Source organism: Bufo bufo, chromosome 4 (genome assembly GCF_905171765.1).
Source record: "Bufo bufo chromosome 4, aBufBuf1.1, whole genome shotgun sequence".
Classification (NCBI taxonomy): Eukaryota; Metazoa; Chordata; class Amphibia; order Anura; family Bufonidae; genus Bufo; species Bufo bufo.
The window spans coordinates 349,336,632-349,351,827 of record NC_053392.1 but is presented as its reverse complement, the minus strand read 5'-3'; the positions used below and the strand labels follow the sequence as shown (position 1 = coordinate 349,351,827).

The 15,196-nt window shown below is 44.3% G+C and overlaps 1 protein-coding gene across 1 annotated transcript in view; it reads right to left on the bottom strand.

Moving 5' to 3' along the window:
• SLC35F1 (solute carrier family 35 member F1) overlaps nucleotides 1–15,196 on the bottom strand; it is a 446,044-nt gene that overhangs the window by 60,195 nt on the left and 370,653 nt on the right. Inside the window, exon 4 of the mRNA XM_040428920.1 lies at nucleotides 243–402. Within this exon, the coding sequence (XP_040284854.1) occupies nucleotides 243–402 (160 nt within the window). The remainder of the gene's footprint in view (nucleotides 1–242; nucleotides 403–15,196) is intronic.

Here is a 15,196-nt window from a genome sequence, read left to right as displayed (position 1 = left end):
GGCTGACCAAGAGCTTTCACATCAGTGCTGAAAATATAATATTAATAAGCTCTGATGTTTGTATGTCCTGAAATTGTGCAAAACTAACAAAGCGTATTGAGGTGTCCCGAACAGAGTGGTTGACTGTTTCATACGGTCTTGTAATGATTGCATCAGGCACGACAGACATTGTCATTTTATTGACTCGTAATTCTGTCTAGTGAAGTTATAAAACAGCGTTAATATGTACAAGTATGATTTACCTTCCTTTTGTTGTCTTCCCATAAGTACGTCAGCTCCAGCCATGCAGCCTATTCCTAAGATACAGGCAACTGCCCCAATGAAGTGTAAAACCTTATATCGCACCAGTAAGAAAAACCAGGACAGTAATATGACCACAGGGATCACAAAACAATTAAGTAACTGCAAAGAAAGAAAACATAATTAAATTATGTACAACAAGTAATGTGAATGCTTGACTAAACATAGCTGGGTCAATTTACCAAGCACCATTTCTTCACATGTACTGTTTATTTTGGATAGATTATATTGTATAGGATCTGAGTATACAATAAAAAGGAAGTAATCACATGTACATTGAGATAGTGCTGTCTAGAATAATTATGTCATTGTGCAATTAGCATGATAGTTCACCTCCAATACTGTAAATCAGGGACAATGTAAAGTTAGAGACTGCTGTGGTCAAAAATAGTTCAATGGATTTTGACGCCCAAAGGAACAGACTATGCATTACATGGATTCTAACAGAGACTGTGAACCTATATCAAATTCTATAAAGAACACCTTTGTCTTAAAACAGTGGTTCCCAACTTTTTTGAACCTCATTGAATGGTGAAGACAGACACATCTCATACTCTCTTCTATACTGCTGTATAACATGGTGATGGGCCAAACTTACCATAGTGTGCATTTCACTTATCTCAGCACTGTCAGACACAGTCAATGTGATAGGAAGTTATATCACAGAAGAAAATACCCCTAAAATTTAACTTTTACTAAATAAATTGTACATAGATAATATAAAATCATTTACCCGTGCCCGCACTGAGATATATATTCATATGGTGTACATGTATAACCACCGATCAGCAGGACAATAAAGCGACAACACCAGCATATAAGATACTCGTAAAAATGCAGAGCAACACCGTTAGTTGTGATCCATACCTCACGGTTACTTGATACCATTCGCTTAAGCCCAGCTGGTCTTCAGGGCTAACAGTCGATAAGAGGGGATGGGGAAGATCTTCTATCCCTAGGGTGACCCTACCGCTCTCCCTGCCTAAAAGCGGAGCACCCGCCCCGAAAGGGGCGACCCCACTTATCGGTGGCTAAACCCTGAAGCACCCTGGTTGTCCCTGCTGAGATCTTCACTTCCCGACGCGTTTCCCCAGGTGGCGGTGTCCACGTGGTTCATCAGGGGAATAAGCAAGCAGCAAAGGAAGATGAACCTAAACTACTCAAACATATAGATGATGGTCTGATGGAAAAAGAACATTATACATGTGGGCACCTAGATAAAAAGAGAGCACCTACATTTAAATTGGTGCCTCTTTTATAGCTCGAAGAATCACAGGCGTCTGACATCATTTAGCCACTTTTGGTCAGAGGATCTGTAGGAGAGAAGGATATCCGGAGGAGAGAAGGATATCCGGCGTCCCGTGGAACGCACAAGTGGAACGCCCAGCAGGTGGAACGTATCATGCGCTCCAAAAGCCGGGAGTCCCTCACGGCTGCAGAGGGAACCTGGCCCCGGAGTGCACGGTGCGCTGGGCAATTCAAAAAAAGAGAGAAGAGCGTGCAGCAGGATACCTATAGAGACGCGCTCAGACATGTAAGACGCATCCATAGAGCTACAGTAGGTGCCCAGAAAGGGGGGAAAAAAACGGGACATTTGATATATACTCCGGGTTTTTTCTAATAAGATTATAGGAGTCCAGGGAGTCCAAACTGGTAATCATGTATAGAAAAGCCAGCGGTGTCCACATGGTTCATAAGGGGAATAAGCAAGCAGCAAAGGAAGATGCTATGTATAAAAAAGCCATTCTTGGCCATGATATGTAGGCAGGGTCCCCAGCCTATACATTTGCTAGGGTCCCCCGATAAAGGCATCATATAGAAAACACAGGACTAGAAATGTAGCTACAGTAAGCAAGAGAAGGAGATCTGTTTATTAAGAACCAGCAGACTTACAGTTCTAAGACGGTGAACCACGTGGACACCGCCATCTGGGGAAGTGAAGATTTCAGCAGGGACAACCAGGGTGCTTCAGGGTTTAGCCACCGATAAGTGGGGTTGCCCCTTTCGGGGTGGTTGCTCCGCTTTTAGGCAGGGAGAGCAGTAGGGTCACCCTAGGGATAGAAGATCTTCTCCATCCCCTCTTATCGGCTGTTAACCCTGAAGACCGGATGGGCTTAAGTGAATGGTATCAAGTAACCGTGAGTTATGGATCACAACTAACGGTGTTGCTCTGCATTGTTACGAGTATCTTATATGCTGGTGTTGTCGCTTTATTGTCCTGCTGATCTGTGGTTATACATGTACACCATATGAATATATATCTCAGTGCGGGCACGAGTAAAGGATTTTATATTATCTATGTACAATTGATTTTCGGGTTTTGTTCCATTCTTAAACGTATTAAGTAAAAGTTAAATTTTTGGGGGTATATAACTTTCGATTTTTCCCCTATTGCGAATATATTTCTATACTCTTTAAGCAATGTGATAGGAAGTATTAAAAGTTTTGTCCAGGGGGGGAAATTCTTTAGAAACAGCTCAGAGTGGTAGAAAAAAATAGAGGAACGTCACTCTCACCAATCCCCCACTGCTCCAGTGCTGATCACTGCTAGCTTAGTTTGATTTGATTTGATTCAACGTTATTGTCATTACACATGTAAAGAACAGGGAAACGAAATACAGTTTGCATCTAATCAGAAGTGCAAAGGGCAGCAGTGCAATAAAAACAAGTTATATACAGATAAGGATAGTGTAGAAAGTAGGAATAGTTATGTACAGATTACATACAGTAAAAATAAGTTAAATATACAGGTGTTTATATTGCTATATAGAGAGCAAATAAACAGATGTATACTGTACATATATACAGATAAAAGTTCTATTGCTATACAGACGGTGAATACACAGATGTACTATGAACAAGTATACAGATGTGCTACGTATGTACAAATTTACAAATGTATAGTAAACAGATCTGCAAAATGCTATAGCTCTAGAAGTGGAAGAGTAGCGCTATGGACAGACTGTAATAGTGAACAATGTAGTGTAAGTACATACAATAGCAGAGACTTATGCTATGACAGTGTCCCAACTATAGCAGTAACCAATATGAACATATCATGAATGTTGAGAATAAATGAATGACAGTCATGATCATGGTCATAGGAAGGGATGGAGGGAGGAGTAGTGTAGAGGGAAAGTGAGTATGGATGTGAACATCCTCAATAGCAGGAAGTGGAGTCCCTAGGATGCGTTGTGCAGTTTTCACCACCCGCTGCAATGCCTTGCAGTCAGCAACAGAGCAATTACCGTACCAGACTGTAACACAGTTGTTCAGGATGCTCTCTATCGCACAGCAATAGAAGTTACCCAGTATGTCAGACTCAGCAGACAGGTGTTTTTTCTTCAATGTCCTAAAAAAAAAGAGGCGCTGATGTGCCTTCTTAACCAGGCTAGAGATGTTGGATGACCAGGACAGATTCTCAGAGATGTAGGTTCCCAGGAACTTAAAGCTGGAAACCCGTTCAACAGCCATGCCATTTATGTGGATGGGGTCATGGGTTTCTCTCTTCTCCTTCCTGAAGTCCACAATGAGCTCTTTTATTTTGCTGGTATTCAGTAGCGGGTTATTGTCAGCGTACCACACAGCTAGGTGCTTTACCTCTTCCCTATAATCAGACTCATCGTTGTCAGTGATGAGACCAATCACCGTGGTGTCATCTGCAAACTTGATGATGGAATTGGATCCATACCTAGGCCTGCAGTCATACTGTAGGTGAAAAGGGAGTAGAGGAACAGGCTCAGCACACAACCCTGTGGAGTGCCGGTGTTGAGTGTGATGGTGGTGGAACAGTTTTTTCCTGACCTACCATGCTGGGGTCTGTTGGTCAGAAAGTCCATGATCCAGTTACAGATAGGGTTGCTGATTCCAAGCTCCATAAGTTTAGTGATAAACTTGGAAGGAATGACTGTATAGAATGCTGAGCTGAAATCAACAAACAGCATTCTTGCATGTAATGCAACAATTCTTGTTGTCCAGATGTAAGAGTACACAGTGAAGCGCTGTAGATACAGCATCCTCTGTAGTCCTATTACTTCGATAGGCAAATTGGTGAGGATCCAGTGTGGGGGGCAAGCATAACTTTAGATGTGCCAGGACCAGTCACTCAAAGCACTTCATAACTATAGGTGTGAGTGCTACAGGGTTATAGTCGTTCAGGCACATTGGTGATGAGTGTTTCGGCACTGGCACAATAGAGGTGGACTTGAAGCACGCTGGTACTATTGCCTGGGCAAATGACAGGTTAAAGATGTCAGTGAAGACCCCTGCGAGCTGCTCAGCACATGCTCGAAGCACACATCCAGGAATGCCATCAGGGCCAGCAGCCTTGCGAGCATTGATACGTCTCAGTGCGTTATGGACATCTATGATGGTGAGAGTGAGGGTATGACAGTCATCAGAGGGTAGGGTTTTTGCAAACTTTTCCTCATTGTCCTTATCAAAACGAGCATCGAAGTCATTTAGCTCATTGAGTGAGGACACAGTCATGGCTGTCTGTGTGGAATTGCTGAGCTTATAGTCAGAGATGGCCTGAATGGCCCAGCCACATGCGTCATGGGTCAGAGCTGACAAAGTGTTCCTCCACTTTCAGCTTGTAGCTGTGCTTGGCCTTCTTGATGCCCCTCTTCAGGTCTACCCTGGACGTACTGTAGGCCTGAGCGTCACCTGATCTGAAGGCAATGTCACATGCCTTTAGTAGAAGCCGCACCTCCTTGTTCATCCATGGTTTCTGATTTTGGTACATTGTGATCTCCTTTTCTGTGGTAACATTGTCACTTGTGGTATTGATGTATTCCAGTACTGAGTACGTATAAGAATCAACGTTGGTGTGAGAACCACAGGTGGCCTGAGAGGCAAACATGCTCAAGTCCGTGTCTTTAAACCTGTCCTGGAGTACAGAATCTACTCCCACTGGCTACACTTTGATTGTCTTCACTGATGGTTTCACACGGTTGATAAGCGGCAAGTACTTGGGGGTGAGAAACAAAGAAAGGTGATCAGACTGTCCCAGGTGGGGGAGGGGCGTTGCCTTGTAGGCTCCAACAATGTTTGTATAGACATGGTCCAAGGTTATATCCCCTCTGGTATAGCAGGAGACATGTTGATGAAGTTTAGGTAGTACTGACTTTAGATTATAGTGGTTGAAGTCACTCGCTACAATCAATGCAGCCTCAGGGTGTGCAGATTGTTGTTTGCTGATGACCGCATGAAGTTCGTTCATAGCAAACTTGGCATTAGCATCCGGTGGGATATATGCAGCAGTTATTATAGTGGAGGTGAACTCCCTCGGCAGATAGAACGGTCTACACTTAACCATGAGATACTCTAGGTCAGCTGAGCAGTGTTTTCCAACAATGACAGAGTTCGTACACCAAGCCTTGTTAACATAAATGCACAGTCCTCCGCCTCTTGTCTTACCGGAATCTGCTATTCTGTCCGCCCGGAGAGTATAGTGTCCGACCAGCTCGACAGCACTGTCAGATATTCCGCTGTGTAGCCATGTTTCCATGAGTTTCATTACAATCCATAAGTATCCTGTTGTCGGTGATCCATAGTCGTAACTCATCCATTTTGTTCACCAGGGACCGCACATTAGCAAGGAAAATGCTGGGTAAAGAATGCCGATATGTTGTTAGCCTTAGCTTAGCTGTTAGCCCGCCGCGCTTCCCTCACCTTTGTTTGCGGTCCTTGCACCATCTTCGAGCACTTCCGGTCGGCAGAGTAGCTTGCAAAGCATCGGGTGTTCTTATTTCAGGGATGAGTCGAAGGTTGCTGATAAAACAGTTGGAGTTGTGTAATCCTATATCCAAAAGCTCTTGTCGGGTGTAAATTGTAAAAGCAAAGCTGCTCTGAACGAATAGACCTGAAATGAGCAGGAATAACTCTGCTAACTTGCAAAATCTGAGGAGACGCTGGGCCTCGCGTGGTGCATGCGCCGCCATCTTATTCTGTGGTCCTAAAGACCCTTGTAGTGGGAGCAGATGTTTGTGCTTCCTCACGCCTCACTAGCCTCAGCCTACTGGAAATCTCTACTGGATATCCTACTGGATATCTCTGGTTATCCAAATCATGTCTCAAGGCCTGTTTAAAGGGTTTCTGCCACCAGAATTAACCCTATTAAACTAGCTGACATTAGCGATGTGCTAATGTCAGCTGAACCTAACTAGCTTATTCCTACTTTTATCTATGCCCCCTTTACTCCAGAAATATAACTTTTATAATATGCTAATTAGCCTCTAGGTGCTCCTAGAGGCTCCGGTCTCCCACCTCTGGCGACGCCCTGCTACACTAGATTGACAGGGCCAGGTAGCCTTCACCTCCAACTGCCGGCCCTGTGCGCTGGGGCAATCTTGCGCCGTTCAGTATTTGGCACAGGTGCAGTGAGGAAGCCGGCAGCCAGCGAGCGCCCTTCATTCACTGCACCTGCCCCGAATACTGAACGGGACGGCGCAGGCAGATTTACACGGCAGACAGGGCCGGCAGTAGGAGACCAACGCTGCCTGGCCCTGTCAATCTAGTGTAGCAGGGCGTGGGCAGAGGTGGGTGAACAGGGCCTCTAGGAGCAGGAACAACGCCCCCCCCCCCCTCGCTTCTAGAGGCTAATTAGCATATTATAAAAGTTATATTACTGGAGTAACGGGGGCATAGATAAAAGTAGGAATAGACTAGTTAGGTTCAGCTGACATTAGCACATCGCTAATGTCAGCTAGTTTAATAGGGTTAATTCTGGGGACAGAAACCCTTTAAAAGATTGAAGTTGACTAATAGGATAGCAACCTTACATCTGATGGCATTAGAGGCAGAGCTTGCTAAGAGCTGATTTGTATACTCTCTTACCAGGTCCCTGATGGTGATAGACTGGATAGGCATCTGAGCAGGGGCCTGGTAAGAGTTGGAACAGGAGCATCATAGGATTGGTGAGGGTATCTTTTTTATACCACTTTGAGCCGTTTCTAAAGAATTTGACTCTCTATAAGCCAAACAATAGAAAAGAAAAAAGAAAAAAAAAACTGTTGCAGATCTCTTATTTTAAAAAATACATACAATACAACAATAAAGAAAATAAAATGTGTATGGCCTATAAAGGCAATCAGGCAGCATAAGGCAGTGGCAGGCGCACTGATTCCAGCTTTGACTCTCTTGTTGTCGGTACATAATGTCGTTTTTAAGACATTTATCTTTTAGGAGCGGTGGTGCTGGAATTGCTATGTGGAAGCAGTCCTGATATTTATAAGCTCCATCCACCACCACCCTCCTGCCACTGATTGACACCATTCCCTGTATGCACGGTAATAGGGAGAATGCTGTCAATCATTTGTAGGTGGGCGAAGCTATCTCCACTGCTCATAAATATCAGGACTGCTTCCTCATAGTGAGATTCCACTGCTGCCTCTCTTAAAAGGTACATTTCTTAAAAACTATGTTATATTACAGACATAGAGAGGCAGCGCTGGAAACAAATCTGAAGTAATGCAATAGGCTGCTTTACCAATTTACCATAGTTTCTACCAACAACTGGTACATATATATCAAATTCTCAATGTCAATTGAATTAATTGAGATTGCAGTGCGCATGTATTTAGATCACATGTCCAAATAAAATGAAAAGTAATCTGAAGTGTCAGATTATAACCCATACATAGCCCACGTTATCATTCTGGGATTTTATTAGGATATTTAGGGGGGTCATTTAATAAACAGAAATACGCCTAAAATAGACTTACTTCTAGCACTTCTTTTTTTGACACCAGGTCTAAAAAAGTTGGTGTGGCGGGGACCGGAACGTTTTTTGGCCGGAGAAAATACCGCAGAATACTGCGCTTTTTGCTCCGGTCAAAAATCCTGAACACTTGCCGCAAGGCCGGATCCGGAATTAATGCCCATTGAAAGGCATTAATCCGGATCCGGCCTTAAGCTAAACGTCGTTTCGGCGCATTACCGGATCCGACGTTTAGCTTTTTCTGAATGGTTACCATGGCTGCCAGGACGCTAAAGTCCTGTTTGCCATGGTAAAGTGTAGTGGGGAGCATGGGAGCAGTATACTTACCGTCCGTGCGGCTCCCGGGGCACTTCAGAGTGACGTCAGGGCGCCCCACGCGCATGGATGACGTGATCGCATGGATCACGTCATCCATGCGCATGGGACGCTCTGACGTCATTCTGGAGCACCCCGGGAGCCGCACGGACGGTAAGTATACTGCCCCCCCGCTCCCCACTACTACTATGGCAACCAGGACTTTAATAGTGTCCTGGCTGCCATAGTAACACTGAACGCATTTTGAAGACGGATCCGTCTTCAAATGCTTTCAGTTCACTTGCGGTGTTACGGATCCGGCGGGCACCTCCGGCAAATGGAGTACACGACGGATCCGGACAACGCAAGTGTGAAAGAGGCCTTAGGCGTAGAAAATGGTCTAAATGTAAGACAGCTTGGAAGTTGTCTTACATTTAGAAGCGACAGTAGATCCGCCGAAGTTATGTAGAGGCCGGCGCCTCTACATAACTGCGGCGGATCCCCCTCCAGTGCAGGATTTTATCTAAAACGCCAGTCTTAATAAATGTGCCCCTTAGACTTTTTGCTATTAAGTATTTAATTAGTAAAAAGTTGCATACGCTCAGCCTGTTTGTACAGCTTTTCATGGAAAGTTCTTGATAAGTTGACTGTATAATTAATTCATCATGACACTGTTTCCATGGCAACAAGAAGAATGACTGAGGGGAAAAGGCATAATTTCTACCTGTTTAGTTTGAAACTTCGGAGTCTAGTTAATAGATGTAACAAAGTAGATCCATTGTCAGGAAGCATCAAATAAAAATCTAAAGCTACTGCTCTGACATCAAAAGCTTCTTAATAAGTCCAGAGCTGTTCTCTAGTGACAGGTGCTAAAAGTGGAGAACATGCCACAGGTAATTGGAGTGATGATATACTGCGCATGCAGAGCTCCTGCTGCGTACAGGCTTGGTGTAATATCATAGTGTCAGCTTTATTGGCCTGTCTGCTATGTATTTTTTACACTTTCTTTTTTAGATCTGCCAATCAAAGCATTCAGCGGGTAGAGAAACTATACTCATATGTGGATAATATTCCCAGCCACAGTCAGAATAATATAGCCAAAGTGTCTGCCCATCTTTCCCAAAATATGACCTGGTTGAAGGATCCTTATCTGTCTTCCATCCAGTGCCATCTGAGATATGGGAGAAAGCTATGATTCAGAAATGGATGAAGTCCTGCAAGAGGTCAACTGGGAAAATGGGGCAAATTTAAAAGAGTTTTCCTGAGATGTTTTTACTGATGCCATTTCTATTCCTCAGTATCTGAGCGTTGGGGGTCCGACACCTGGGACCCCAGCCAATCAGTAGCGCCACAGCCTTCTCTCTGCTCACCAAGCACAGTGCTGTCCATTTCATAGCGGCTGTGCTTGGTATCACAGCTCATTCCTATTCACTTCAATGGGGCTGGGCTGAGCCTAGGCCATGTGACTGAGGAACTTGATGCCACGTGGCCTAGGGAAAGCTGCAAAAAAGTGCCTTCTCAAACAGCTTATCGGCGGGGGTCCTGGTGTCGGACCCCCACTGATCAGATACTGATGACCTATCCAGGAATGGAGCCATAAGAATAGATGCTCCAGAATTGTTAATACTTGGGGAATGCATGAAGCTAATAAAACAGGCATGTGAGAAGGGGTGACAGGTCCTCTTTAAAAAGTGCTGGTTTGCCAGCGGCAGAATGCATCGAGTAATAGGAGCTCTGCTTCCGGCAAACAATGAGACAGTATAGGGACGAGCGATGCATTACCAATCGCTAGTCCCTATACTGAGGAGGAGATCGCTGCATGTAATAGCAGGGGTCTCCTCCTCTAGAAAGCAGGGCGGAAGGGAACGCTTCCTGTGTAACAGAGCCTTTACCGTCCGTGAGGGATAAGATCCCGATAATGTTGCACTACAGTTTTTTGGGGGGGTTCTGTGGAGGCAACTAGGGTTAGAAACAGGCAGATAACCAAACTGACCCTCCCACAGTCTGAGAAGAACTATGGAATGAACGTTAACAGAAGTGTATTGAAAAGGTAACTACATGTACATGCACTCATTCAGACATTATACTTAATGATATGCTTAACTGAGCACATAGAGAAGAGGCAGACTGCTTCAATGTGCCTAGAATTATTTTACATAAAATCTCAAAAACCAGAGAAGGGAGTTTATTAAAGTTTGAGATTACATACGCTATTAATATACAGTATTACTGTTATTATGCAGTCAACCTTTTTATATTGATGAGTGAGTATTATAGTGCGGCATTTTATCTTTCTGTCATTTAATATTCCATTATAAGGCATTGACATATTGAGCAAGCAGATCTTATAAATAGAACAGCATATGGAAGGCAATAAGTAAATCGCTGAAAAAAATCCTGCTTATTGGAGCCTACAATCTAAGTGAAGCCATTCTTCCATGTATTTGCAAATGACTGATTTAAGTCTTAGATAAAGCACTGTCAAAGGTTTGACCCAGGAATGCTTGACTTAAGTCGACATTAAAATATTTCTGCCTTGTTTAAACTAATCAATCTAAACAGGTTCTAAATCATTCAGTTGAAATAAATTCCTTAAAAATGGCCAAAATCTGAGTTACGATGATGTAATGAACTGGAAAGCCATGTAGTAATCCATTTGTATTTTGCTTCTGTTGTTCACCCTGACCATAGGAATGCTGGGAGAGAAGCAGGGGCAGATTGGGAACGTAAAGTGGCCCTGGAAAAAACCTAAATGTGGCCCCATGTTGTAGGTGGGTTCAAACTGACAGAAGACAGGCCAAAACAAGTAGGCAGGGACAACAAAAGTAGGTGGGGCCTGCAATACTGTAGTGCAGCGCAGAATGCCGCCCCAGCAGAACCAAATACCACAGCACAGCACAAAATACTGCCGCCCTCATTACAGTATTCAACTGTATGACCATCATGAGGACAGTAATACAGTTGAGTTCAGGAGGGTACCTATGGCCGTTGAGCTTCAGATCATTATATACCTGGCCTGCTGCCTGTCACGTGGGGACTGGGGGGAAACTCCCCACCGAACACCGTTGGGAAACGGGGATGACAACTAGGCCTAGACATTGAGGACAGGGAGCAGGTCAGCTCCTAATGCCACCCTAATCCTCGCCCTGACTCCTAGCCGTATGAGCGGACCCAGATGGTAGGACGGCTCATACACAGATGCGAGAAAAGGGAAAGACAGAGAACAGCCACTGGATCGGCAGGTAAGAGCCCAGAACAACAAGCACTTACCTGCCGCAGCAACAATGACTGGAGCCCATCTATCAGTACTGGAACCTGAACACCAAATAGGACGCAGCACAGAACAACACACACGGAATCCAGCAAACCAGTAACTACCTGGACCCTCATACGGACAGGGTGCATGGCGGCCCCCGGCAGAGCTGCTCATTGACTTGTTGTTCCTCTCTGGGGAACCCTGGGGCCCTTTCACCGAAGGCATAGACAGACAAGGGAAGTGTCTAGCAAACATGCTGGACTACAAACACCAACAGACCAGACATGTAACAACAACTAGACATACAACAAAACCCCAAACAAAACCCACACCATAGGTGGCCCTCAAGGACTGGTCAGATGGAACACCCAGGACAGGAGCAAGGCTCCTGCACCAACAGAGGCTGGAGGACAACTGACTCCAACCTACAAGCCACAGGCAATATAAACACCAAGTGACCACACCCAGCCAGGAAGTTAACCCCTCCAGCACCAGACAGGGAAGGAACCAGGAGAAAGGAGGAAAGCACACACATGCTGCAAAACAACACGTTGCCTATGGCAACCAGCATGCGCGGCAACCGTGTCACTGCGCACAACAACCAGACCGAGACACAGCCATGACACTGCCATCAAGAGGGCTTGAGTGTCCCCCTGGGCATCGTCCCTCTGGGAAATTTCCCTGTAGGGTCTATGGCCTATCCACCCCTGGAGAGAAGTCATTTACCTGTTGAGAGGTACAGTGGTCTAGAGGAGCAGATGTCATTGTATTAGAATGATGGTTCATGGACACTGGTGTCCTGTGCAAATGATCGCTGACTTCCTGTGTGGGAGTAAGGGCCATTGTTAATTGTATCGCTCCAATTGCTTCCTTTCCGACAAATGCCTGCTGGCTCAGTGGAGGTAAAGCGTTGCATTTACATGCAGAGATCCCCTCCACTCTGTGGGGATGTGCGATGGCTGCCATTGCTCATCCCCATACAGATTCATTGTTTCTTAACGTTTAGACAGCACAATCTGCTGCGAGAAACAATGGTTCACATGTCCACATGAATGATTGTTTCACCCAATGAACGATCGTTTTCCTTTTAAATTGCATGATCAGCGACACCTTTACACAGGAAGGTTATTGGGAACAAGCTTTCATATAAATATTCTTCCTCGATAATTTGCCCGACAGTCTGGCAGTGTAAAGCCAACTTAACTTATAACTGTCTCCTGTGTGTCCCTTGAACATTCAACCTTTAGGCCTCTTTCACACGGGCGTCATGGTTTTGGGCCGGATAAGATGCGGGTGCGTCGCGGGAAAATGCGTGATTTTTCCGCGCAAGGGCAAAAAAATTTTATGCGTTTTTCACGCGCGTGAGTGAAATCGGCATGTTTGGTACCCAAACCTGAACTTCTTCACAGAAGTTCGGGTTTGGGTTAGGTGTTGTGTAGATTGTATTATTTTCCCTTCCCTCCGCGAACAAGTGGATTAAGGTGAGTAAAATTATTATTATTTTTTTTTTAACCCTCCAGCCCTATTTTACCAAGCATTCTGTATTAAGAATGCTATTATTTTCCCTTATAACCATGTTATAAGGGAAAATAATAAAGATCGGGTCCCCATCCCGATCGTCTCCTAGCAACTTGCTTGCGGATGCTTGCGATTTTCATGCAGCCCCATTCACTTTTATGGGGCCTGCGTTGCGTAAAAAACGCACAAAGTAGAGCATGCTGCGATTTTCACGCAACGCACAAGTGATGCGTGAAAATCACTGCTCACGTGCACAGCCCAATAGAAATGAATGGGTCCGGATTCAGTGTGGGTGCAATGCGTTCACCTCACGCATTGCACCCGCGCGGAAGTCTCGCCCGTGTGAAAGAGGCCTTACAAATTTTTGTGTTTATGACTTGCACCAAGATTGATCAAGATAAAACTACTGCTCTCAAGGCGGGTTTATACCGCATGATGTTACAGCCGATTGTTGGGAAGGAAGGGTTTACCTGCATCAATCTCCTTCACAGTATGAGGACAGTGCTGTTTAGACAGCATAATCTGCTGACCAGAAACAATGATTGATGTGCCTGCACGAATGACAACATCACTCATTGAACGAGCATTTAACCTGTTCATCGGGTGATCAGCAGCACATTTAGATGGGCAGATCGGTCGTTCCCAAAAATTGGGCAGCCTAAATCCACCTTCAGCCCTTGGTCGTACCAACCTGGTAGATTCACACTAATGTCTGAGGTTTTATATGCCCTGCATAATGCTGAATGTTTGTTTAGGAGGATACACTGATTAAAGAATTAGCCTGGAAGCCAGGAGCTCTAATGAAATTGGAAAAACTACAACTGCCGAACGAAGAGGATGGGTGGCTTGCCTGAATAGCCTTGGTATATTATTTGGTGACTCAAGTACAGCAGTTTTGGACCCGAGTGGGAAATTTGTTCACTATTTGACTGAACAAGCCTCATCACTCAAGACACTGAAATCCGATAAAAGTTGAAGAGAAGTAAGGCCTAAGGAACACAACCATGTCTGTTTATTTAAATCTATTTATTAAACTTTTACATCTAAAATCATGAAGACAAAGGTGAACAAAATAATGACAAAAAGACTGAATAACCCATATCCAACCCTCCACATCTGTGTGCATCAAGGTCATGATGAAGACGTCACGATGTAGAAAATGAAATAAGATTACGTCCACTAAGAACTTCTAAAAGGTACCAGGAAGTGTGTCAAAATTAGAGATAAGTCAGGATTTAATTGTATTGGAAAGTGTATTAACAAAAATAGACCATACTGTATTTCAAAGAAAATGTTTTGTCAGTGTTTCTTGATTCATGAGGGTATTCAGCCAATCCATTTTGAAAAGAAACATTACCCTTTTCCTCACCAAAGAGTTAGGGGGTAGAATGGGGTTGAGCCAGTGATGCAAAATGCTTTTCTTACTAGCTGCGGCCCAGATGTGTAATAAAGTCTTAATGTTTCTAGGTAAAGTGAGATGAGAATCAGGGAGTATATTGAAAATAACCTACTGTGGGGTCAAGGGGAATCTAATGTTAAAGGTGCTCAAAACAGTAGATTGGATTTCTATTCAAAATTCCCTGATTTTAGGGCAGTCCCTTATTAGCAACATTTGGACCATGAGTAGGTGGACATGGGGGACATTTTATGCTGGAGGTATGGCGTAATATATGCTCTGTGAAAATTGAATAAAGCCATATCCGAGTTACTGTTTCCCTATTCCATGAAATGGTAGGGCGTAAAAACCTTTAAATATTACTAGAAAAGGAGGTCTTAGATCTTGCATGTTTGATAAAAACATTCAAGCAGGCTCCCAATGAGTTCTTCACTGAACCTGCCAGACATCTATTGACAAAACTTTGTGCCTGATTATAAAGAATTTCATGTGAATGATCAAGAAAATCCCACAATAAGCGACAACCTTGATTTGCAAGTGTTCCGTAAATTATAGGTGGGCGTTCCCCCATGAACCTAGGGTTGCCTAGAAAGAGCTTAAAAGGAGTATGGGAACTATCCAGCTTACACATATGTCTGACCTTCCGCCATGCCTGAATTGTGGACCAAAGAACCGGGTGATCTTTTAATGCTGGAGGGAGTTCTACGTCAGT